At 42.5% G+C, this 27,090-nt stretch overlaps 1 protein-coding gene across 1 annotated transcript; it reads left to right on the plus strand.

Moving 5' to 3' along the window:
• Positions 1 to 546: 546 nt before the first annotated feature.
• Positions 547 to 25,774, plus strand: zgc:110410 (uncharacterized protein LOC553618 homolog). The gene is made up of 10 exons (XM_067998853.1): positions 547 to 581; positions 769 to 1,151; positions 6,398 to 6,476; positions 21,081 to 21,134; positions 21,216 to 21,306; positions 21,913 to 21,950; positions 22,063 to 22,150; positions 22,245 to 22,334; positions 23,934 to 23,981; positions 24,975 to 25,774. The coding sequence occupies exons 2-10, from the start codon at positions 794 to 796 to the stop codon at positions 25,122 to 25,124; spliced, it is 996 nt and encodes a 331-aa protein (XP_067854954.1). The 5' UTR covers positions 547 to 581; positions 769 to 793; the 3' UTR covers positions 25,125 to 25,774.
• The last annotated feature ends 1,316 nt before the right edge of the window (positions 25,775 to 27,090 follow it).

The raw sequence follows: 27,090 nt of genomic DNA on the forward strand, positions 1-27,090 counted from the left end.
CAGCTATTGCTACATTAGCTGATCTACGCTTCAATTAGGCTTAGCAGTCCTGGGCTAAGAAGGGTAAAGTCAGCCAGGATTCTTGATCCTGGTCATTATCTAGTAACCCCTGCTGGGAGTGCGCTTGTGTGTAGACCAGGTGAGGACAGGGCTTATCTCTGATGCCCTCCACAGTCTAATAGCCTGCCACACTTTACTCTGGACTCACACATGGAGATGGGTCATTTGGGAGAGGTACCATTGGACTGGCAGTGTTTGTGGAATTGTACATTAGCAAAATTGAGAATTTTGAGGAGAGAGAAAACAGGTGGGAAAAAAACCCTTAACATTTTTTCTCTCCTTTGTCGATAAAATTACTTCATGTCAAATGTTACACAGATACTCTACTGGAAATTTGTTCAGCTGAAAGTTTCCAAGGAAACCAAATGTAAATACAGCAGGAAGTGTGACTTTGGAACGACAGATAAAAATCACGAAGAGTTATTGTAAACAAAAGGCGCTGGTTGTACCTTACACCAGTTCTTAACTGCAGGCAGTTTGCCATATCTTTGCTTGAACAAGTGTTCTCTAACAGATTCACAGTAAGTACAGCCATTGTTATTTTATTAAAGAATCGTTTTAGGAAAATATCTGAGTTGGAGTAAACTGAAACATGCGGTAATCTACGTTGTAGCAGCTAATGTTCTAGTTCTCCTTCAAGAATTTAAAAAATCATTTCAGGAATATCATGACCCACAAATATATTAATTGAGATGATTCTCAATCTAGAGAAATAATACAGCAACTATTGGAAATGGATAAGAAGTCGCGTCTGAATATAATGGAACAAGGTGCCCCGGGATATGGAGAGTACCCTTATCCCCCAGCACAACCACTCTATCCAGGATCGCATTTGGGGCACTCTCAAGGCAGTCATCAACAGGGCTACCCATCAGTCATCGGCTACCCTTCTCAGGAATACCCTTCTCAGGAATACCCTGCTCCGAGATACCCACCGCAAGATTACTCAATGCAGGGGCACCCTCCAAATGAACCATATGAAGCCTCTACAGTGGCTCCTCCAGTATCACTAGATGACGCACCCCCGGAGTACCAAAATGAATTTGCCAATGAAACAGAAAAGAACTTCTCAGACAAAGTCATTAGGAGAGGTAAGTCAGTCTCTTGGATCTTGGTAGATAAGGAATACAGTACTCAGTGAAGCTAAAAGCTTCTGGGGTCTCTCTATCAAGTGATGTGATTCAATCATCTAAAATGTTGCAAATCTTACAACTTTCATTGTTAAAAAAAAATACAAATCCAAGAATCACAAATGTTTTTAGATCTAGAGAGTGAGTACATTTGTACATATAAACTGAAATACTTCATGAAATTGATGATAATTTCAGGTGCAGTGTCAGGACAATTGTTTTGATTGTTGTCTATTTGCAGGATTGATTTAACTTGATTTTCAAAATAAATTAAAATATCAATAACATTACAAAGTGCAAAGGTGTGAATGTAGTTACTCAGAAGCACAGTCTTTCTCAACATTTGCTACTGAATGTATTCTAGCCATGACATTTTCAGATAATCGGCAGCAAATTGTTCCTCAGAAAACTTGCAGTCAAATCACAATTTTAAATCCTTCGATGTGAACATCATAAATAGAATCAAAATTAAAAATGATAACCCCATAAAATTAACATGTTATATAATAATAATAAATAACAGATACCGTGGAGTGATTTTAACCAGATTTCAACAGTCTCCTTAGCTTTGCTCTTGACATTTTCAAAACCTGCAAGTCACTCACTCACTCCTGCCAATCCTCAGATATAGTTTAACCTCAAGCCTGAAGACCGCAGAATCACAAATTTGGTACAGCGACTGGCCTGGTCATCTATTGCCAGATCTGGCTTGACCATTTCAAGAAATATCAGGTTTTGCTTTCTATGGCTTAGTCTTTTTATTACTTCAGAATCATACGTGTGGGTAAAGATGATCTTTTCTCAATCATTAATTGCTTCCTCCAACCCTTTAAACCCACTTCCTTCATCTTCGATGCAAGGGCTTGAGGACTTCTTTGTCTCAAAGATCAAGACTGTGTGTGGCCACCTCAGCCATAATCTCCTCCTCATTCTCATTTTTTTTTTTATTCGTTCACGGGATGTGGGCGTCGCTGGCAAGGCCGGCATTTATTGCCCATCCCTAATTGCCCTCGAGAAGGTGGTGGTGAGCCGCCTTCTTGAACCGCTGCAGTCCGTGTGGTGACGGTTCTCCCACAGTGCTGTTAGGAAGGGAGTTCCAGGATTTTGACCCAGCGACAATGAAGGAACGGCGATATATTTCCAAGTCGAGATGGTGTGTGACTTGGAGGGGAACGTGCAGGTGGTGTTGTTCCCATGCGCCTGCTGCCCTTGTCCTTCTAGGTGGTAGAGGTCGCGGGTTTGGGAGGTGCTGTCGAAGAAGCCTTGGCGAGTTGCTGCAGTGCATCCTGTGGATGGTGCACACTGCAGCCACAGTGCGCCGGTGGTGAAGGGAGTGAATGTTTAGCATGGTGGATGGGGTGCCAATCAAGCGGGCTGCTTTATCTTGGATGGTGTCAAGCTTCTTGAGTGTTGTTGGAGCTGCACTCATCCAGGCAAGTGGAGAGTATTCCATCACACTCCTGACTTGTGCCTTGTAGATGGTGGAAAGGCTTTGGGGAGTCAGGAGGTGAGTCACTCGCCGCAGAATACCCAGCCTCTGACCTGCTCTTGTAGCCACAGAATTTATGTGGCTGGTCCAGTTAAGTTTCTGGTCAATGGTGACCCCCAGGATGTTGATGGTGGGGGATTCGGCGATGGTAATGCCGTTGAATGTCAAGGGGAGGTGGTTAGACTCTCTCTTGTTGGAGATGGTCATTGCCTGGCACTTATCTGGCGCGAATGTTACTTGCCACTTATCAGCCCAAGCCTGGATGTTGTCCAGGTCTTGCTGCATGCAGGCTCGGACTGCTTCATTATCTGAGGGGTTGCGAATGGAACTGAACACTGTGCAGTCATCAGCGAACATCCCCATTTCTGACCTTATGATGGAGGGAAGGTCATTGATGAAGCAGCTGAAGATGGTTGGGCCTAGGACACTGCCCTGAGGAACTCCTGCAGCAATGCCCTGGGGCTGAGATGATTGGCCTCCAACAACCACTACCATCTTCCTTTGAGCTAGGTATGACTCCAGCCACTGGAGAGTTTTCCCCCTGATTCCCATTGACTTCAATTTTACTTGGGCTCCTTGGTGCCACATTCGGTCAAATGCTGCCTTGATGTCAAGGGCAGTCACTCTCACCTCACCTCTGGAATTCAGCTCTTTTGTCCATGTTTGGACCAAGGCTGTAATGAGGTCAGGAGCCGAGTGGTCCTGGCGGAACCCAAACTGAGCATCGGTGAGCAGGTTATTGGTGAGTAAGTGCCGCTTGATAGCACTGTCGACGACATCTTCCATCACTTTGCTGATGATTGAGAGTAGACTGATGGGGCGGTAATTGGCCGGATTGGATTTGTCCTGCTTTTTGTGGACAGGACATACCTGGGCAATTTTCCACATTGTCGGGTGGATGCCAGTGTTGTAGCTGTACTGGAACAGCTTGGCTAGAGGCGCAGCTAGTTCTGGAGCACAAGTCTTCAGCACTACAGCTGGGATGTTGTCGGGGCCCATAGCCTTTGCTGTATCCAGTGCACTCAGCCGTTTCTTGATATCACGTGGAGTGAATCGAATTGGCCGAAGACTGGCTTCTGTGATGGTGGGGATATCGGGAGGAGGCTGAGATGGATTATCCACTTGGCACTTCTGGCTGAAGATGGTTGCAAACGCTTCAGCCTTGTCTTTTGCACTCACGTGCTGGACTCCGCCATCATTGAGAATGGGGATGTTTGCAGAGCCTCCTCCTCCCGTTAGTTGTTTAATTGTCTACCACCATTCACGACTGGATGTGGCAGGACTGCAGAGCTTTGATCTGATCCGTTGGTTGTGGAATTGCTTAGCTCTGTCTATAGCATGTTGCTTCCGCTCTTTAGCATGCATGTAGTCCTGAGTTGTAGCTTCACCAGGTTGGCACCTCATTTTTAGGTACGCCCGGTGCTGCTCCTGGCATGCTCTTCTACACTCCTCATTGAACCAGGGTTGATCCCCTGGCTTGTTGGTAATGGTAGAGTGAGGAATATGCCGGGCCATGAGGTTACAGATTGTGCTGGAATACAATTCTGCTGCTGCTGATGGCCCACAGCGCCTCATGGATGCCCAGTTTTGAGCTGCTAGATCTGTTCTGAATCTATCCCATTTAGCACGGTGGTAGTGCCACACAACGCGTTGGATGGTGTCCTCAGTGCGAAGACGGGATTTCATCTCCGCGAGGACTGTGCGGTGGTCACTCCTACCAATACTGTCATGGACAGATGCATTTGCGACAGGTAGATTGGTGAGGACGAGGTCAAGTAAGTTTTTCCCCTGGCGCTGGTTCGCTCACCACCTGCCGCAGGCCCAGTCTAGCAGCTATGTCCTTCAGGACTCGGCCAGCTCGGTCAGTAGTGGTGCTACCGAGCCACTCTTGGTGATGGACATTGAAGTCCCCCACCCAGAGTACATTTTGTGCCCTTGCTACCCTCAGTGCTTCCTCCAAGTGGTGTTCAACATGGAGGAGGACTGATTCATCAGCTGAGGGAGGACGGTAGGTGGTAATCAGCACCTACCGTCCTCCCTCAGCTGATGAATTTGTCTCCTCCTAGTCTATTCCCAAATCACTCAAATTTCTCCATCCTCCCATCTCCACCCAATCCTCACCTCCTGAATGAGATCCACCTCCTGCTTCCATGATCCCTCCTCACCCAACTCCTGAATACTCAACTACCTCTCCTTGCCCCACTGCTCACCAACATCATAAATGGCTCCCAATGCTCAGGCATTGTTCTTTTCTCCTTCAAAAGGTATGTCTACCTTTTGAAAAAAAATTCTTTGATCACTCCATCCTTTCCAACTATCATACTATATCTAACCTCCCTTTCCTCTCCAAGGTCCTTTAACACATTACTACCCAGCTCCTAGCTCACCTCTCCCAAAACTTCCTCATCATAATCATAGTCAGCCTCCCCATCATTTAACAAACATTAATTTATATAACAAGAGATTCCAAGGTGCATCACAGAAGTGTAATTTTTAAAAATGAACACCGAGCCAATGAAGGAGATATTAAGAGGGGTGGCCAAAAGCTTGGTCAGAGAGATAAGTTTTAAGGCGTCTTAAAAGGTGGAGAGGGAGGTGGAACACCAGATGGTTTACGGAGAGGATTCCATACCATGAGGCCTAGATGCTGAAGGTACAGCTGCCAGTGGTAGGGTTAAGGAGAGGTGCACGAGAGGCCAGTCAGACGAACGGAGAGTTGGGGGGAGGGGTGTGGTTTGTAGGTCTTGGAGGTTACAGAGATGGGGAGAGGCGAGGCATAGGGGATTTAAAAATAAGGGTAAGAATTTTACATTTGAGGCGAAGGGAAACCAAAAATGTAGCCAACGTAGGTCATCAAGAACAGCAGGGATGGATCAGCAGGACAGGAAATGGGCAGCAGATTTTAGATAAGCTGAAGTTTATGGAGGATCGAAGATGGGAGGTCGGCAATTAGTGTATTGAAATGGTCAAGTCTGGAGGTGGCAAAGGCACGGATGAGGGTTTTAGTGGCAGATGAACTGAGGTAGGGGCAGAAGCAGGCAACGTTACAGAAGTTGTAGTAGGCGGTCTTTGCGATGGAGGATATCAGAGGTTGAGCTGAGGGCCGAATAGAGCACCAAGATTGCAAGTAGTTTGGTTCAGCCTGAGACAGTGGCCGGAGAGAGGGACGGAATTGGTGGCAAGGGTGCGGAGTTTGTGACAGGAACCAAAGATAATGATTTGGTCTTCCCAAAGTTTAACTGGAGGAAATTGTGGCTCATCCAAGACTGGATATCAGACAAGCAGTCTGACAGCACAGAGGCAGTAGAGGGGTCAAGAGAAGTGAGGGAGAGATAGAGCTGAGTTTCAGCAGCTTACATGTGGAAGCTGACCCCACATCTGTAAATGATGTTGACAAGGGGTTCCAGAGGTAACAGTGCAGGGTCAGGAAGAGAAGCTATTGCTGGATATGCTCTTGCTACGATTAAATAAGAATGGAACCAAGCGAGTGCAATGCCACTGAACTGGACAACAGAGCACAGGTGTTGGAGGAGGATGGCATGGTCGACCGTGTCAAAGGTTGCAGAGAGATCAAGGAGGGTTTGAGGCATAGGGAGATGTAAAGTCTAAAGGAGAATTAAACAACTTACAATAATAGGGGCAGGCAACATTAATATCTTGAAAGAGATTTTTCTCTTTCTGGCAAAGACTAATATATGCTATCCTTTACTCTTCACAGCTTTCATTAGAAAAGTGTATCTCACTTTAATGGTTCAATTGTTAGTCACCATAGGAATGATCTGCATGTTTCTTTATTGGTAAGTATCTTTTTTATTTACAGAGATTTCAGTGTGTAAGAGACGGCTGCAGTGCCACCTATACAATGTTAAACAAGAACAATTTTGTTACAGAAGAGTTGATATTGTACTGCTTCATTAGTGATAAACCCTGTTAAGAATCCTTTTTATCATCTCTCCGTGTAGTTGTGACAGTGTCTTATTACAGCTGGTGACGCCATACCAACATTCATTATAAGAGATATTGGGCTGGATTTTCCTCCACAATGCCGCCCAAGATCAGGTGGTAGAATGGCGGATAATCAAGGGAAGTCAAGTGGGGAGGCCTACCATCGCACTCCCGCCCATACCCGTGCCACTCTCAATTTTCCTCTCTTCCCTGCCACAGGAAATTAGGCTGCCAAAACCTAACTGCCCTGCTACATATAAATGATGGCAGGGAAGTGGGGGCTGGGAACCTGTCCAATTTCTCTGCTTTCCCCTGCACCAAGGGCCCGCTAGGAGAAGGGTGGTGGTAGACTCTGTCAGTAGCAGAAGGTCTGCTAAAGGTGATTCACACAGCTGATAGAGTCTTAAAACAAATCAATTCCAAAAGTAAAGCTTCAGCAGAGAATATCTAGCCCTCCCGATGCCTCTGCTGCTTAATGCCATGCGTAGCTGAGTCATAAACACCACAAAAGTTTGATCCCAGGCCTGTGCTGAGTTAACTGATTTCAGCCAGAGTATTGATAGGGTCACTCCAATTGCCTTCTATTTATCCTTCAACCAACACCTAAAATAGATGATCTGATCATTTTTCTCATTGCTGTTTGTGGGATCGTGCTGTGCATAAATTGGCTGCCGTGTTTCCTGCATTAAAATAGTGGCTGCCATTCAAAAAGGACTTCATTGGCTGTAAAGCACTTTGGGACATCAAGGTCGTGAAAAGCACTATATAAATGCAAGTCTTTTTTTCCTTCCCCCCTGGATTAGGGAGGAGAAAATTGACCAGGATTCTTATTCCTTTTTGCAATCCAGACACTCCTGCTGGAAGTTTTTTTTTTTTTAAAAATTCGTTCACGGGATGTGGGTGTCAAGGAAGGGCAGGATTGAACTTAGGTCTGATGCCCACACAACCAAATAGCTGGCATTCATGGGCCTAGGTCTGTATATAAAACATCGATAATTGTGCACATTGTGTTTTGCAGGGAAGCACCAATGGGATTGGTGGATTGTTGATTCAAAAACTGAGTGTGTGTGTGTGAACACACAGGGGGGTATTTTAACCCCAAAGAACGGGTGGGTGGGAGGTTAAAATAACAGCTTTTTAGATCGCAACCCGGCTCTAATGTGCCCACTTCCCGGTTTAACATGGGCGCCTTTGGATGTGTGCGAGGAACGCACTGGCCGAGGTCATGTACCCAATTAGTGCCAGCGGGAGGGTATTTAGCAGGGCACTTAATGTCATTAAGAGATAATGTCAAGAGGCTTTCCTGGGGCTTGAGAATCTCACCAGGTAAAAGGAGGCGAGAAGGGCCAGTTCATCAGATAAGTCCCTTTATTACACTGCTGGTGGGCCAGGAGGAACAGGAGTGTTTCCTCCAGGTCCAACCAGCTTACCTGCCACGATCGGACCCCCACAATTGGCCGACCCCTCTGACGTCCAAGAACCACCCCCCCCCCACCCAATCGCCGACTTCTCACTTCCCCCCCCCAATCCAACCCCCAACGATCCCGATCTCTTCCATCCAACCCCAGAGGATACTAATCTCTCCCTGCCTGCTTTCCCACCTGACAGGCTGGCTGCTAGGCACGAAACCCGGAAGTAAGATTTTAATCGTTCAATTAGGTCGCGATCGCACATTCCGACCCGCCAACTTTACTTCTGGGTTTCACGCCAGAAAATCTTCCCTCCCGCTCTAATCCCAGCTCCAAGTCAAAATCATGCCCACAGTTTCATTTGCATTGATGCACTTCTTTGAGCTGCTTCTTTTCCTCAGTTTCAATATTGACAATCCACTGATTATGCCAACAGAAACATGCTTTAGGATTAGAGTTTAGAGTTGGGTTAGATTCCAGGTCAACCCCAAACTGCCACAACGCCAGTTTAAAAAAAAACCTTACTTCTCAAGTCACTTTTCATAACTGTAACCCCTCATCCTTGGCAACGTTAAGTGAGTTAATGCTGGACTTTTCCATTGCTTTTATATATCTTTCTCTTAATGCCTAAAGCTGCACACAGAACTCCAAATGTGGCCTAAGGTCTTTTCGGAGTTCAATATTATCAACTTGCTTTTGTAATTTATGCTTCTAGATACAAAACCACAGATTCTATTTGTCATTTTATGGCATTATCTACTTGCATCACCATTCTTGTGTAGATCAAATTTTAAATTTCCTGAGTACACAAGATTTCTGGATCACTTGGGAGCTCTGCAAACATTATAGGTAAATTATACAATTTAAATTATATGTTGCTAAACATAGTCTACATGTAAAACTTCACCTCTCCTTCTACCTGTGACAATTGACTAATTATCTGAAGAAGCATGATGTTGCAGTGAGCAAGCATTACACAGGGACTGTAAGTCTTTAACTGAATAATTTACTCATACATATAAAAAGGAAAAAATGTAGCATCCTTGATGACCTAAATAAATGAGCAGACAGTGCTCTCATCAGAAGACTATCAAACAGCTGGGAAACATTAAATGCAAAGAGTGAGAAATGTGTTGAAAGCAATGATTTCCTCACAGGGGTCCACTTCCCCTTTAATGACAGGTTATTGCACTGATTCTGTGGCTCACAGGAACCTGACACCAGGAACAGTGCTCATTAAAGGAGGAGAAATAAAAGCAACATTTTAAATTGGCCATGGTTATCAGTGAGCTGTGTTTTGTCATGTAAACACACCACTCATTATACAACCCTTAATCAGTGGGATTTTGTTAGTAAAGTACCACTCAATGATATTGCCCTGCTGGATAGATGGTTATTGCCAAAAAGCTTTAGTCACAACTGCACCTGTGTAAAAAGCAAAAAGTGAGAGTCACAATGAACGACCATGGTTGCTCTAATGGCTTAAGGTAAAGTCCCCATCTAGAAACATTACAGACCAAGTAGATTCCATGTTTGACACCACTCTATGATGGATTAACTGGGGCAGCAGTATGGATACCACAGTTGGTCTCCTCATCCCTTGATTAGAGAATGGAAAATCTGCCAGGGTCCCTACTTGTCAGATTTGGCCACACTGGCTAATCTTATTAATTAATAGATCCATGAGTCTAGAGTCAGTAATTTAATATTTTATTAAGAAACAAAAGACTTATGTTCTGCTGTCTCTTATATTAATGTATCAGTCATAGTAAACATTCAAGCCCCACATGTCCACAGTAACTTACATCAGACCAGCTCACTGGATGGACCCTCACCCACCTAAGGTTGATTTTTAGTGTCCAATGTCCAAGCTGTACATCCTTCATCAGGATGCTTCAATTCTTATACCCTGTAGTGATCCATTGATGTCACCTGGCCTGCTTATGATGAGAAGTTAGGAAAAACAGCTGGCACCTTTCTAATTTCCAATTTACAAGGACAAATTCCTTGGTGTCTAGCAACATTCAGTTGCTTTCCTTCAGTAATTTTCTCATTATCCTTAAACTAACTTGCCTACTGTTAATTATGCTATTTCCTGTAGTTTCACAACCATAGGTATAAACATCACACATTATAATCTATTACTCACTCTCTTAAACTTATACTGTGGTTAATAGCAGACAAAGTTCTATTCTACCTACTTATCTCATTAAGTAATCCCATTGAGTCCGCTCCGGCTTTATGCAAGAGCAATCCAGCTAGTCCCACTCCCCCGCCCTATCCCCGTAGCCCTACACATGTTTTCCTTTCAAGTACTTATCCAGTTCCCTTTTGAAGGCCATGATTGAATCTGCTTCCACCACCCCCTCAGGCAGTGCATTCCCGATCCTAACCACTCGCTGTGTAAAAAAGTTTTTCCTCATGTCACCTTTGGTTCTTTTGCCAATCACCTTAAATCTATGTCCTCTGGTTCTTCGCCCTTCTGCCAATGGGAACAGTTTCTCTCTATCTACTCTATCTAGACCCTTCATGATTTTGAATACCTCTATCAAATCTCCTCGCAATCTTCTCTGTTTCAAGTAGAACAACCCCAGCTTCTCCAGTCTATCCACGTAACTAAAGCCCCTCATCCCTGGAATTATTCTAGTAAATCTCTCCTGCACCCTCTCTAAGGCCTTCAGATCTTTCCTAAAGTGCGGTGCCCAGAACTGAACACAATGCTCCAGCTGTGGCCGAACCAGTGTTTTATAAAGGTTCATCATGACTTCCATACTTTTGTACTCTATGCCTCTATTTATAAAGCCCAGGATCCCGTATGCTTTTTTAACCGCTTTCTCAACCTGCCCTGCCACCTTCAACGATTTGTGCACATATACCCCCAGATCTCTGTTCCTGTACTCGTTTTAGAGTTGTGCCCTTTAGTTTATATTGCCTCTCCTCGTTCTTCCTACTGAAATATATCACTTCGCATTTTTCTGCGTTAAATTTCAGCTGCCACGTGTCCGCCCATGCCGCCAGCCTGTCTATATCCTTTTGAAGTCTATCACTATCCTCCTCACTGTTTACTACCCTTCCAAGTTTTGTGTCATCTGCAAATTTTGAAATTGTGCCCTGTACACCCAAGTCCAAGTCATTAATATATATCAAGAAAGGCAGTGGTCCCAGCACCAATCCCTGGGAATACCACTGTACACCTCCCTCCAGTCCGAAAAATAACCGTTCACCACTACTCTCTGTTTCCTGTCACTTAGCCAATTCTGTATCCATGTTGCTATTGCCCCTTTATTCCATGGGCCGCAATCTTGATGATAAGCCTATCATGTGGCACTTTATAAAACGCCTTTTGAAAGTCCGTATACACCACAATCACACATTGCCCTTATCCACCCTCTCTGTTACCTTATCAAAAAACTCTATCAAGTTAGTTAAACATGATTTGCCTTTAACAAATCCATGCTGGCTTTCCCTAATCAATCCACCCTCGTCCAAGTGACTGTTAATTCTGTCCCAGATTATCGTTTATAAAAGTTTCCCCACCACCGAGGTTAAACTGACTGGCTTATAATTGCTGGGTTTATCCTTACACCTTCTTTGAACAAGGGTGTAACTGTGATTGATATAAATTGCTGAGATTAAGTTAGCACCAGACTGTTTAGATAGCTGACAAGTTAACTGCATTGGATAGCCAGTTTATTGAATAAAGTCTATATGCTTTGTAGTTAGCAATGTTTCCAGAACATATACAACCTGATCCGAATGAGCTTGTGTGGTTGAACTGGTTGCCTTGTCTTGTTCTGGGAGGATGTGATAGCCTCCTGAGATGTCAGAATAAAGAACCTCCATCTGTAGAGGTGCTCTCTGTTCCTCCTGGATCATCTGCTCTTGGGTAAATTCATCTTCTGCACTGGTAGCTGTCTTAAATCTCACCTCCTTGATCTCAAGAAAACTTCTGCATTTAATTTACACACTTATATCTAGCTGGTAAAGCCATACAATCTTAACTTCTGTAACTTCTTTTTCTCTCTATCGAAGATGCACTCTTCTACATATATTACAGATAGAACCTTATACATATATTAGACAAAAAACTCCTACACCCTCTACTACAAAGACGACTAAAATAACTAGATCTAAACTAAGAACAGAAGATTGAGGAATTTAGTGTCAAAACTACCATCTTATATATCCTTAATTTCTAAAGAAACCACCCCAGTTCTATTGACCAATGAGTGACAAATGTGTTAGAAAAGTTCAGCCCTTTTGGTGTCAGCACCTCACACTGCCGTTTTGCTACCCTGATGAACTCCAAATCAACAAAGCACCCACCCCTACACAAGGCAGGTCATTACTGAGACATGGCTGTAAGACGGTCAGGACTGGGAACTGAATTTTTAAAAAATTCATTCATAGGATGTGGGCATCGCTGGCAAGGCCAGCATTTATTGCCCATCCCTAATGTGCCAGGTTATAAGGACTATAGGAAGGATAGGGAAACTGGTAGAACAGGAGGAATAGTTTAGTGATTAAGAATGAAATTACTTCAATGATAAGAGAGGATATGACGAGAGGTAAGCAGGTAGTGGAGACTTTATAGGTAGAATTAAGAAATAGAAAAGGATTTAAGACTGTAGTGGGGGTTGTGTATAGACCCCCTGATAGCAGGTGTGAAGTGGCAGAATGTATAAATGCAGAGATTAGACAAGCATGTAGCAAACACAGGCTGGACAGACCCACCAGAGGTGGCGGTACAGTGGTATACAGTCAGGAGGGAGTGGCTCAGGGAGCCCTCAACATTGACTCCGGACCCCATGAAACCTCATGGCATCAGGTCAAACATGGGCAAGGAAACCTCCTGCTGATTACCACCTACCGTCCTCCCTCAGCTGATGAATCAGCCTTCCTCCATGTTGAGCACCACTTGGAGGAAGCACTGAGGGTAGCAAGGGCACAGAACGTACTCTGGATGGAGGACTTCAACGTCCATCATCAAGAGTGGCTCGGTAACACCACTACTGACCGAGCTGGCCGAGTCCTGAATGACATAGCTGCCAGACTGGGCCTGCGGCAGGTGGTGAGCCAACCAACACGAGGGAAAAACCTACTTGACCTCGTCCTCACCAATCTATCTGTCGCAGATGCATCTGTCCATGACAGTATTGGTAGGAGTGACCACCACACAGTTCTTGTGGAGACGAAGTCCCATCTTCCCACTAAGGACACCATCCAACGTGTTGTGTGGACACTATCTCTGTGCTAAATGGGATAGATTCAGAACAGATCCAGCAGCTCAAAACTAGGTATCCATGAGGCGCTGTGGGCCATCAGCAGCAGCAGAATTGTTTTCCAGCACAATCTGTAACCTCATGGCCTGGCATATTCCTCACTCTACCATTACCAACAAGCCATGGGATCAACCCTGGTTCAATGAGGAGTGTAGAAGAGCATGCCAGAAGCAGCGCCAGGCGTACCTAAAAATGAGGTGCCAACCTGGTGAAGCTACAACTCAGGACTACATGCATGCTAAACAGCGGAAGCAACAGGACAAATCCAATCCGGCCAATTACTGCCCCATCAGTCTACTGCAAATCATCAGCAAAATGATGGAAGGTGTCATTGACAGTGCTATCAAGCAGCACTTACTCACCAATAACCTGCTCACTGATGCTCAGTTTATATTGCCTCTCCTCGTTCTTCCTACTGAAATATATCACTTCGCATTTGGGTTCCGCCAGGACCACTTGGCTCCAGACCTCATTACAGCCTTGGTCCAAACTTGGACAAAAGAGCTGAATTCCAGAGGTGAGGTGAGAGTTACTGCCCTTGACATCAAGGCAGCATTTGACCGACTGTGGCACCAAGGAGCCCTAGTGAAATTTAAGTCAATGGGAATCAGGGAGAAAACTCTCCAGTGGCTGGAGTCATACCTAGCACAAAGGAAGATGGTAGTGGTTGTTGGAGGTCAATCATCTCAGCCCCAGGACATTGCTGCAGGAGTTCCTCAGGGCAGTGTCCTTGGCCCAACCATCTTCAGCTGCTTCATCAATGACCTTCCCTCCATCATAAGGTCAGAAATGGGGATGTTCGCTGATGATTGAACAGTGTTCAGTTCCATTCGCAACCCCTCAGATAATGAAGCAGTCCGAACCCACATGCAGCAAGACCTGGACAACATCCAGGCTTGGGCTGATAAGTGGCAAGTAACATTCGCGCCAGACAATGACCATCTCCAACAAGAGAGAGTCTAACCACCTCCTCTTGACATTCAACGGCATTACCATCGCCGAATCCCCCACCATCAACATCCTGGGGGGTGACTTTTGACCAGAAACTTCATTGGACCAGCCACATAAATACTGTGACTACAAGAGCAGGTCACAGGCTGGGTATTCTGTGGCGAGTGACTCACCTCCTGACTCCCCAAAGCCTTTCCACCATCTACAAGGCACAAGTCAGGAGTGTGATGGAATACTCTCCACTTGCCTGGATGAGTGCAGCTCCAACAACACTCAAAAAGCTCGACACCATCCAGGACAAAGCAGCCCGCTTGATTGGCACCCCGTCCACCACCCTAAACATTCACTCCCTTCACCACTGGCGCACGGTGGCTGTAGTGTGTACCATCCACAGGATGCACTGCAGCAACTCGCCAAGGCTTCTTCAACAGCACCTCCTAAACCTGCGACCTCTACCACCTAGAAGGACAAGAGCAGCAGGCACATGGGAACAACACCACCTGCATGTTCCCCTCCAAGTCACACACCATCCCGACTTGGAAATATATTGCCGTTCCTTCACTGTCGCTGGGTCAAAATCCTGGAACTCCCTACCTAACAGCACTGTGGGAAAACCTTCACCACACGGACTGCAGCGGGTGAAGAAGGCGGCTCACCACCACCTTCTCAAGGGCAATTAGGGATGGGCTATAAATGCTGGCCTTGCCAGCGATGCCCACGTCCCACGAACAATTAAAAAAAAGGCAGAGTGGTTTTAATGGGGGATATTAACTGAAGGTATATGTGCACAAATCTTTGAAGGTGGCAGGACTGGTTGAGAAAGCAGTTATAAAAGCATATGGGATCCTGGGCTTTATAAATAGAGGTATAGACTACAAAAGCAAGGAAGTTATGTTGAATCTTTATAAAACACTGGTTCGGCCACAACTGGAGTATTGTATTCAATTCTGGGCACTGCACTTTAGGAAGGATGTGAAGGCCTTAGAGAGGATGCAGAAAAGATTTCCAAGAGTGGTTCCAGGGATGAGGGACTTCAGTTACGTGGATAAACTGGAGAAGCTGGGGTTGTTTTCCTTAGAACAGAGAAGGTTGAGAGGAGATTTGATAGAAGTGTTCAAAATCATGAAGGGTTTAGATAAAGTAAATAAAGAGAAACTGTTCCCATTGGCGGAAGGGTCGAGAACCAGAGGACACAGATTTAAAGTGATTGGCAAAAAAACCAAAGGTGACATGAGGAAAAACCTTTTTACGCAGCGAGTAGTTATGATCTGGAATGCGCTGCCTGAAAGGGTGGTGGAAGCAGATTCAATCATGGCTTTCAAAAAAGAATTGGATAAATACATGAGGGGATAAAATTTGCATGGCTATAGGGAAAGAGCAGGGAACTGGGACTAAGTTGCTCTTACAAAGAGCCGGCACGGGCTTGATGGGACGAATGGCCTCCTTCCTTGCTGTAACCATTCTATGATTCTATAATTCATAGAGATTGAGATAAGCAGATGAGCCAATATCAGATAGGTAATGAATCTCTTGAGTGTGTTCAAGACAGCTTTCTGCAACAATATGTCCTAGAACCAACAAGGGGGCAGGCCATGTTAGATTTAATAATGAGTAATGAGCCAGTTTTAGTTAACAGACTAATGGTGCGTGAACATTTATCTAATAGCGATCATATTATGATCGAGTTCAACATTGTGTTTGAAAGGGAGAAACCCATAACAGCTACTAAAATTCTAAATTTAGGTCAGGCTGACTTCAATGAGGTGAGACAGAGACTGTCCACAGTAAACTGGGCAAATCTGTTAATGGGTAAAATAACAGACGATCAGTGGGAGGTGTTCAAAAAAGAATTTAACGTGATACAGAACCAGTTTATACCCCTAACGGGCAAGAGCTCTACTTGCCAAAAAAACAGCCATGGAGAACAAAAGAGATAAGGGACAACATAAAACTAAAAGAAAAAGCATCAAAAAATACAAAAAAATAGCACAGATCCTGGCAACTGGGAGAAATACAGAGAACAGCAAAGGGTGACAAAACAGATAGTATGAGCTACAGAAAGGGAGTATGAAAAGAAACTTGCAAGGGATATCAAAATCAACACTAAAAATTTTTACAATTATATTAGGAAAAAGAGGGTGGTCAAGAGCAATGTGGGCCCCTTAAAAACTGATAATGGTGATATTGTAAATGAAAATAAGGAAATGGCAGACACGTTAAATAATTACTTTGCGTCAGTATTTACAGTAGAGGAAGAGGATAGCTTGCTGGACACCCCAAGGAAACTAATTTTGAAACAGTTATGGCGACTCACCATAATTGATGTAAGCAAATTAACAGTAATTACAAAGATCAACAAAGGGTCACAAAACAGATAGTAAGGGCTACAAAAAGAGAGTATGAAAAGAAACTCGCAAGGGATATCAAAACCAATACGAAGAACTTTTATAGTTATATTAGGAAAAAGAGGGTGGTCAGGAGCAGTGTTGGCCCCTTAAAAACTGAAAGTGGGGATATTGTCATTGACAATGGGGAAATGGCGGACATGTTGAATAATTACTTTGCGTCAGTATTTACAGTCGAAAAAGAGGATAGCATGCCGGAAATCCCAAGAAAACTAATATTGAATCGAGGACAGGGACTCGATAAAATTAACATAAGTAAAGCAACAGTAATGAAGAAAATAATAGCACTGAAGAGTGACAAATCCCCAGGACCAGATGGTTTCCATCCCAGGGTTTTAAAGCAAGTAGGTGAGCAGATTGCAGATGCCCTAACTATAATCTTTCAAAGTTCTCTAGATTCAGGAACTGTCCCTCTAGATTGGAAAATTGCACATATCACTCCGCTTTTTAAGAAAGGAGAGAGAGGGAAACCGGGGAATTATAGACCAGTTAGTCTAACATCTGTTGTGGGGAAAATGCCGGAGTCTATAATTAAGGATAAGGTGATTGAACACCTCGAGAATTTTCAGTTAATCAGAGAGAGCCAGCATGGATTTGTGAAAGGTAGGTCGTGCCTGACAAACCTGATTGAATTTTTTGAAGAGGTGACTAAAGTAGCGGACCGGGGAATGTCAATGGATGTTATTTATATGGACTTCTAGAAGGCATTTAATAAGATCCCACATAAGAGACTGTTAGCTAAGATAGAAGCCCATGGAACCGAGGGAAAAGTACGGACTTGGTTAGGAAGTTGGCTGAGCGAAAGGCAACAGAGAGTTGGGATAATGGGAAGGTACTCACATTGGCAGGATGTGACTAGTGGAGCCCCGCAGGGATCTGTCTTGGGGCCTCAATTATTCACAATATTTATTAACGACTTAGATGAAGGCATAGAAAGTATCATATCTAAGTTTGCCGATGACACAAAGATTGATGGCATTGTAAGCAGTGTAGATGAAAACATAAAATTACAAAGGGATATTGATAGATTAGGTGAATGGGCAAAATTGTGGCAAATGGAATTCAATGTAGACAAATGTGAGGTCATCCACTTTGGATCAAAAAAGGATAGAACAGGGTACTTTCTAAATGGTAAAAAGTTAAAAACTGTGGATGTCCAAAGGGACTTAGGGGTTCAGGTACAAAGATCATTGAAGTGTCATGAACAGGTGCAGAAAATAGTCAAGAAGGCTAATGGAATGCTGGCCTTTATATCCAGAGGACTAGAGTGCAAGGGGGCAGAAGTTATGCTGCAGCTATACAAAACCCTGGTTAGACTGCACCTGGAGTACTGTGAGCAGTTCTGGGCACCGCACCTTCGGAAGGACATATTGGCCTTGGAGGGAGTGCAGCATAGGTTTACTAGAATGATACCCGGACTTCAAGGGTTAAGTTACAAGGAGAGATTACACAAATTGGGGTTGTATTCTCTGGAGTTTCGAAGGTTAAGGGGTGATCTGATCGAAGTTTATAAGATATTAAGGGGAACAGATAGGGTGGATAGAGAGAAACTATTTCTGCTGGTTGGGGATTTTAGGAGTAGGAGGCACAGTCTAAAAATTAGAGCCAGACCTTTCAGGAGCGAGATTAGAAAACATTTCTACACACAAAGGGTTGTAGAAATTTGGAACTCTCTTCCGCAAACAGCAATTGATACTAGCTCAATTGCTAAATTTAAATCTGAGATAGATAGCTTTTTGGCAACCAAAGGTATTAAGGGATATGGGCCAAAGGCAGGTATATGGAGTTAGATCACAGATCAGCCACGATCTTATCAAATGGCGGAGCAGGCACGAGGGGCTGAATGGCCTACTCCTGTTCCAATGTTCCTATGTTTCCTATGTAGTGAAGAAAATAATGGCACTAAAGAGAGACAAATCCCCAGGACCAGATGGTTTCCATCCCAGAGTTTTAAAGGAAGTAGGTGAGTACATTGCAGAAGCCCTAACTTTAATCTTCCAAAGTTCTTTCGATTCAGGAACCGTTCCTTTAGATTGGAAAATTATACATGTCACTCCACTGTTTAAGAAAGGTGAGAGAGGGAAACCAGGAAATTATAGACCAGTTAGCCTAACATCTGTTGTCCAGAAATTACTAGAGTCTATAATTAAGGATAGAGTGACTGAACACCTTGAAAATTTTCAGCTGATCAGAGAGAGCCAGCATGGATTTCTAAACGGGAGGTCATGCCTGACAAACCTGATTGAATTTTTTGAATAGGTGACTAAAGTAGTGGACAGGGATATGTATATGAATGTTGTTTACATGGACTTCCAGAAGGCATTCGATAAATTCCCTCATAAGAGAATGTTAGCTAAAATTGAAGCTCGTGGAATTGAGGGCAAATTATTGACTTGGTTAGGAAACTGGCTGAGCGGCAGAAGTCAGAGAGTAGGGATAGTGGGCAGGTACTCAAATTGGCAGGATGTGACTAATGGTGTCCCACAGGGATCTGTGTTGGGGCCTCAACTACTCGCTGTATTTATTGACAACTTAGATGACGGGATTGACAGCCACATATCCAAGTTTGCTGATGACAAAGATAGGCAACATTGTAAGCAGTGTAAATGGAAGCATAAAATTACAGAGATATTAATAGATTAAGTGAATGGGCAAAACTGTGGCAAATGGATTTCAATGTAGGCAAGTGTGAGGTCATCCATTTTGGACCAAAAAAGGATAGATCAGAGTACTTTCTAAATGGTGAAAAGCTCGAAACAGTCCAAAGAGACTTAGGGGTCCATGTACATAGTTCATTAAAATGTCATGGGCAGGCACAGAAAATAATCAAAAAGGCTAATGGAATGCTGGCCTTTATATCTAGAGGACTAGAATACAAGGGGGTAAAAGTTGTGCTACTGCTATACAAAGCCCTAGTTAGACCACACCTGGAGTACTGTGTTCACTTCTGGGCACCGCATCTTAGGAAGGATATATTGGCCTTGGAGGGAGTGCAGCGTAGATTTACTAGAATGATACCTGGACATCAAGGGTTAAATTACGAGGAGAGATTATACAAACAAGGGTTGTATTCCCTGGAATTTAGAAAAGTAAAGGGTGATTTGATTGAAGTTTTCAAGATATTAAGGGGAACTGACAGGGTAGATAGAGAGAAACTATTTCCACTGGTTGGGGAGTCTAGGACTAGGGGACATAGCCTAAAAATAAGAGCCAGGACTTTCAGGAGTGAAGTTAGGAAACACTTCTACACACAAAGGGTGGTAGAAGTTTGGAACTCTCCTCCGCAAATGGCAGTTGATGCTAGCTCAATTGTTAATTTTAAATCTGAGATTTATAGATTTTTGTTAACCAAAGGTATTAAGGGATATGGGGCTAAGGCGGGTATATGGAGTTAGGTCACAGATCAGCCATGATCTCAATGAATGGCAGAACAGGCTCGAGGGGCTAAATGGCCTACTCCTGTTCCTATGTTCCTATTTGTTTACTCTCTAGCTTCTCAGGTCTTTGCTCACAAAGAGTCTCACACAGATAAGGTACAAGACTGTTTTGCCCCCCTTAATAAGTTGTCTCTGGACCTGTGGTCTTGATTTCTATCCTTGATCAGGAATGTTTTGTTTATATGAGCTTTCATGGTTTAATTTGCATTAGCCCTTTCCTTTCCCAGCATTTAGTCTGACTACTGATTCCATTTTGAAGATACATTAAAGGCAATTCTTAGGGCACTTATCCTACAGACCCCTACTAGAAATATTTGTACATGCTAGATGAGGACAGGATCAAGCTGTGATGTCGGCAGTCAGAAAGCCTGCCAACAATCATTATCAAGGACATTTGGGTGAGGTACCAGAGGTTGCCTGCCACCTGTGGAACTGTGCCCCAGTTAGAAACCTTCAGGAGAAATTTTGCCATCATATATGAAATGTGCAGATGAACTTAGTGACTATGCATTTTATTTTTGGAACGCTAAAGCCTGATCCGCTTTGACAGTCTATTCCCACACTGTGTTTTGTGTATGTCTTTTATTTCTCATGATGCCCCCTAATGTCTCATGCAAATATCACTTCTGCCATTTAACCATCTTGTTTTCCATTTAAGCACTTTACAGGTTATTCTATTTCTTTTCCTGTGTGTTTTCTCTCGCCCCTCCCATTGTTCTTTTCTTTTTTAAAAGCAGTTCTGATGAAGGGGCCACACCTGAAGCATTAACTTGTCTGTTCCCTCCACAGCTGCTGTTTAACCTGCTGAGTGTTTCCAGCACTTCTGTTTTTGTTTCATTTTTGGTTCTGTGTTGAGGGATGCTGCTGCTACTACATTAAATATTTCTAATAAGTAATTATATTTGCAGCACACACTTGGCAAAAAAAAATCCTGAACAATATATTCATTAAACATCTTTTTTTATTTACTAGGAAATCCTTGAATGAATGGGTAACCAGAACATATTGGTTTATGTACGCTTTGTTGTAAGTATCTTTTAACAAGTTCTGTCAGTTACTTTGCTGCTTATTTCCAATATCTTTAAAGTGCCTCTCTCTCTGTTGCAGTCCTGTCACCTTCATTTTACTCATTATCTTGTCTTGCTGCGATGGTGCTCGACGTAAAGTTCCATGGAACTTCGTGCTTCTTTTAATATTTGTAAGTTATTGTACCAAATAGTTACTTTTAGTATTGTACTTGGTGAAATACTACTTTAGTCTCTCTGTAGTCTGTTATAGGACCTGCTAAAAAATGTTCTGAGGAACAGCAGATTAAAACTAATTTGCAGGCTCGGTTGATAATGGCTGCACAATTGAGGGAAATGAGTTACAAAAGATGCAAATCTAGTGATGTGCTATAGTTCGCTTGCCCCGCTTCACACCTACCGGTTTGTCTCATTTTCACACCCTCACTTAAGAGCTTCCTTGTGGAGAGACTGTGTGTGGGATCTGCATTCAAATCTAGCCATCTGGTGAGCGATCTCATCCCGATCCAAGTAATTGGGGCCCACATTACAAAACTGCCTATCATTTGGCACAGGTTGGCACTAAACTGCTAGTTTCAGTGCCCATAAGAGTGGCACCTCAGTATGATGTCCCTCAGGAGAGTACGTACCAAAAAAAATATAAAAAGAGATGTTGCCAACATATGGTCATTGTCATTATTTGCCTTTTGTACACGTTTTTTGAAAGCCCATAAACAACATTTATTTTGATTTAAACGCTTTATTAAATAAGATCCATATTAAATCCCTTTCCTCTGCAGACTATTCTAGAAGGTTTGATGTTGGGAGCTGTTTCAGTGTAAGTCTTTGTTTTGCTTGAATTACATCTTTTACACATTAAACCAACACTTGGATGTAATTTTAACTTGAAACGTTTAAATTATGATGCTTTTGTCTTTAATGCTTCTCAGTTTTTATGGCGCTGATGCAGTGATGTGGGCTGTTGGTGCTACTGTATTTGTATCAGTTGGACTGACACTATTTGCCCTGCAATCCAAGGTATGGTTTACAATACTGCACCAGGTTTATCTAGTATTAAATTGCTCTATGCTGAAAACTGAATAGTTGTGTATAATACATGTTTTGTTTTCAGTGGGACTTCACCATGGGAAGTGGAATTCTACTCGTGGTACTACTGGTTTTGATGGCATTTGGAATTCTGTGTGCCATAATACGATCATTTGTAAGTCCTTTTTTAAACCAAGTGATTAAGTTGTGAAGTTTAGTTTAATAAAATATAAAATTTTGTCTTTGATAATTTCTTGTAGAGAGATAAATAAGACACAGTTTTCATAAAGCACATCCTTCTTTACTGTTAAAGTTTTATGTCTGAGAGGAATCTAGAGATACATGATTGTAGAAAACCAAAAACATTGCTCATTGCTCCGTGCTAAGATAACATTATCCAGTTAAATGGTCACCGGGGACCAATCGTATTCCAATATTCAATTCCATAAAAACACGCCAGCCATGTTGGAATTGCACCTACTTTGCATTATATGTTCCCACCCAATTTTCCCTTACTTTGCATTTTTATTTTAAACTTTTGCCCTCATCTATCTTTAAAATATTTCTCTTTATCTCTATCTATTTTCATTCCACTCTGTCCTCTGAGACAGCCCCTTTCACCCACACGGCCTCACACTCCATATCAAGGATTTTGGCCACACATATATTTTATATAGCACCTCTGTGTTTTCTCAAAGAGGGGAGGGGTAAAACATTTAAATAAAATTAAAAATATTAAAGTAAAATGAGTGGCTCATTAATCTTCCACTGACTGTGGTCAGCAGTTGGGTACAGGACTGGCCTAACAAGGAGTGGTTCTATAAAGTACCTACTCCGGCTCACTTTAACTACTGTTCGAAGGAATCTGGACTGGACTGAGTAGGAAGATGGGCTATGGAATGGTAGAGGAATTTTATATGATAAAAGTAATGTACGTCAGAACAGGAAATACGTATATGCTGAATAGCTGACCGTCCATTAATGAAAACGGCAAAGCAACTGGATTTGAGTTTGATTATTGGCCATTCTATTAAAAGTATCCAATCAATATGCGGTTATCAACAAAGCTAATGAAGTACTAGTGTAGGAGGTAACTTGATTATACGTCAAAATGGATTATTTCAGCCCAATATAACTCATTGCAAAGACTGTGTTTAGAATATTGTGTACAATTTTGGGCAGACTACTGTCAAAAATACATTGGAGAGGGTTCAGAGAAAAACAAAAAGGATTCTGGAACATAACATTCAGAGTTATGGAGTTAGGCTCACACAGCTGAACTTAACATTGGAGAAAAAATTATAAAGGGAAATGTTTAGCCTTTTAAAATATTGAGAAATGAATAAGGTAGAGCTAAGCAGGAAATTTGACCAAGACAGTAAGCACAAAACTACAACACACAGATTTAAAATTGCTAAGTCTCAAGCTAAATTGAAGATTTGTGAGTAAATGTGACCAATTTGCTCTCCGAGCACAGAGTTTTGCTCACCAGGAGCACATACCAGGAGGTCAGTGGGTCCCAAAGATTTTCTATCCATCAAAAATTCTGTGGGGCCCATTGGCCTCTGCAACTAAATTTCCAATATGCACTCCAGTGGTGCGAAGCTCCACACTGGGGGTGCAAAGTTGTAATATTAGCCAATAGAAGCACCCCACCCCACCAATACTGGATTTGTAGAGTATCTCTGACCAAAAAATAGTGAGCTATGAATCATTATATTTAGAGCTAGCCCATCAATTTGAATTTAAATTGTTTTCATTTTTTTCCCTACAGTGGCTCCATATATTCTATGCCTCCTTAGGAACATTGATCTTTTCTATTGTAAGTAGTATCAACATCTTGTCTTGTCAGGTCATTGTCATTTATGAGTTATGTAGGTTTTCCTCATAAATGGGTGTGACAAATATGGCTTCTGTCCTGCCATATTCAGGACAGTGGTAAAATATTTCTATAATGTTGTAGCTAGGCCATTATACTGTGAATACTGCCGCATTTGCCTTGTAAGCTATGCTTATTTCTAGTTCCCACCCTCTGGTCGCCTTTTCACATTTTTGGCGGCTCCTGTATTCCTCCCTGTGATTTCCCTCACCTTTCCCCCTACGGGGATTGTAGCGCTTCTTTATCTTACATACTTCTTTTGGCATTGTCCTATTAAGCCATTTAGGATTATGTTTCTTTAATCTATACTTAGTCCTTGGAATGTACTTATCTTACTTGCTCATTTGTATGCCCTTAAAGGTATTCCATTTGTCCGCAATTGAATTTTCTTGAGTATTACTCTCTAGTCAAATTGATTAAGCTCTTTCCTCATTGTCTTCAAGTTGGCCCTTTTAAAGATGCTGTCCTTCAAATTAAATGTTAAATACAGGTCTTGTCTGCTTCATCAAGTGGATGTTAAAGATCCCATGGTACTATTTGAAGAAGAGCAGAGAATTCTTCTGGTGTGCTGCCCAGCATTCCTCCATCAACTAAAATCATTAAAGTAGGGATTAATTGGGTCATTCATCTGCACTGCTGTTGGTGGGATAATGCTTGTCTAGAATGGCTACCATGCTGGTCTACATAGTAGTCACAGTACTCCAAAAGTAATTCATTGTGTGAAGCTCTGAGACATTTCAAGATGATAAGTTGCTATATAAAAGCTATTATATTATTTAAAAAGTCACAGCGGGGCTATAATTCTGCAGGGGGTTTTGTCGGTCTCTTGCTGTAACTCCAGTGGGAGATTGGTGGATCCCCTGCAGAATTTTAGCCCCATCACTTTTAACATATTTTAACTCCAAATATAAACTTTATTTTGTATTTCCTTTTTAGTACCTGGTGGTTGACACTCAATTAATGCTGGGAGGAAAGCACAGATACAGTCTGAGCCCTGAGGAGTATATATTTGCAGCACTGAATCTCTACCTTGACATCATAAATCTCTTCCTTTTCATACTCCAAATTATTGGTCTGAGTCGTTAGGAAGTGAAACAGAATGTGTTAAGCACATATCACATCATCAGTACATTATGCGAATCTGTGTGATTATTATAACTGTTCCTTCTTATAGCAGCCCTTTTCTTTGGAAAACAAAGACCCGGTAAGATGGATAATGAGAAAAAGAATAGCAAATATTTAAACTTGGAAAACAAATGTAATTTTGTTTCTTACTGGACCAATGCTAATGGGTAACAGTTTTAAATGTCACATTATAGAACAGATTATGATCATAACTTATGGCAATGCAAAACCATTATTAAAATTCCAAAAAACAGATAAAGATGTAAAAATATAAAAAGGTAGAAACCCAAGCCAAAAGATATCATTTTATCACTCCTCTCTTTGTCTTAAACAATATATTAGTGTTGTTTATTCTTCCATTTCTCCTAACTAGTTGTGTTACAGATTAGTAAAAACTGTACAAAAGTAAATTTGAAGATTAAAAGTGCCTGAGTATGATGGTTTGTGAACTGTGAAAGTGTGGTGAATCAGAAACCTATATCAGTTCATATATGAAAGTTTGAAATATTTTCCAAATAAACAACGTGTAATGCATAAGTAGCAGATTTTCCCCCTACCTCACAAAGATCAATCCTTGAGGCTAGCTACTTTCAATTATCACAAAGATATCCCCTTTTAAGATTTGATAAATTTTATCAAATTACTCTTAATTTTATCTTGCTTTCTCATTCATTTTGGTATAGAAATAACCAGTTAACAAATTTGACTTGGTAAATAATTTTATAGCAGGTTTCTTTATCTATACATTTTCAAAAGTTTTGCACCTGTTTTGTTTTTATCACATTGGTTAAAAAAGGTAGGCTGGGGTGGCAAAGTGAGTTTAGAACACTGACTATTCAACTCACACTTGGGCTTGATTCCAGCCCACATTATTGAACAAGTCTTTGCTGACAGGGTCTTAAGTGAAGTGACTTTGGGCACTCATAATCAAGTTCCTAGTAAGTGTGCATGAGACCACAGCACTAAGTGGAAACTCACTGAGAGTGGCCACAGGAATGCCTGGCATGGGAAATCAAAATGCTAAACTGGTGTAGCAGGTGGCGCTGCTGAGGTTAAAGTGTAGTGCTGAAATAGAGAAGCTTTAAACTGACCTGGGAGTCTTGATGTTGGCACTAGATGCTAAATAGTGAAAAGGGCAGATTTGAGTCCCAGGGCTGACCCAGTAGGATTACAAAGCACCAGATTGGATGAGTTCTGACCCTGGCCTAATTTTCATAAAGGCATTGAGTTTCTGGTTCATACTGTGTCTGGAGTTAGGAGCTTGCCAGTGATGATAATGATTTGAAATCTGGGCAATTGCAAGTAGGCAGCCCTGATGGGAAACTTAGAGGTGTGGTCACCTAAAAGTAAATGGTCACATAAGGGGACAAAAATTGTGTTAGTTTTTTAAAAAGCTGCAAATGTTACTGGTGATTTCAGGTTGCTTGGAGCAAAACAGTGGCTGGCACAATAATTGTGTAGGCAGGCAATGGGATCTGTAGGCAAGTGATAGAGTGGTGCAAACGTGAATCCCTTGCTAGATGGCTTGTGAAATGGAATTAGTGCTGAAAGAGGTGTTGCCAAGGAGGGTGGTCCTGTTTATCACTCCAAGGTATCCTCCTGATAGGACAGCAATGGAACATACCTGGAAAGAGGCAGAGCCAGAAAAGCTGATGGAGCTGGTTATCATGATTGTCACGAGTGATGCCAGCCCTTTGATGCAGAGTGGCAGTCTGATATGAGCCTGAGGCATAAAAATTCATGGCAGATGTGAGCTTGATAGCCATTAGCAATGCCATGCATGACATGAAATTTGGCTGCAGGTCAGATTATAGCATACATCAAAACTCTGTCACAGCCTCCCCATCTTGTAGAGCTGCTCAGACAAATCAGGTTAGCTGCACCTCCACCTGTATATGCGGTTTGGAAGGGTAACTGCTAGTGGGCA

The sequence above is a fragment of the Heptranchias perlo genome, chromosome 2 (genome assembly GCF_035084215.1).
Source record: "Heptranchias perlo isolate sHepPer1 chromosome 2, sHepPer1.hap1, whole genome shotgun sequence".
NCBI lineage: Eukaryota > Metazoa > Chordata > Chondrichthyes > Hexanchiformes > Hexanchidae > Heptranchias > Heptranchias perlo.

Coding starts and splice junctions, on each gene's coding strand:
- zgc:110410 (XM_067998853.1), top strand. CDS start 794: ATGGATAAGAAGTCGCGTCTGAATATAATGGAACAAGGTGCCCCGGGA. Junction 22,335..23,933: donor GTGCCATAATACGATCATTT/GTAAGTCCTTTT, acceptor TTTTCCCTACAG/TGGCTCCATATATTCTATGC. Junction 23,982..24,974: donor GAACATTGATCTTTTCTATT/GTAAGTAGTATC, acceptor TTTCCTTTTTAG/TACCTGGTGGTTGACACTCA.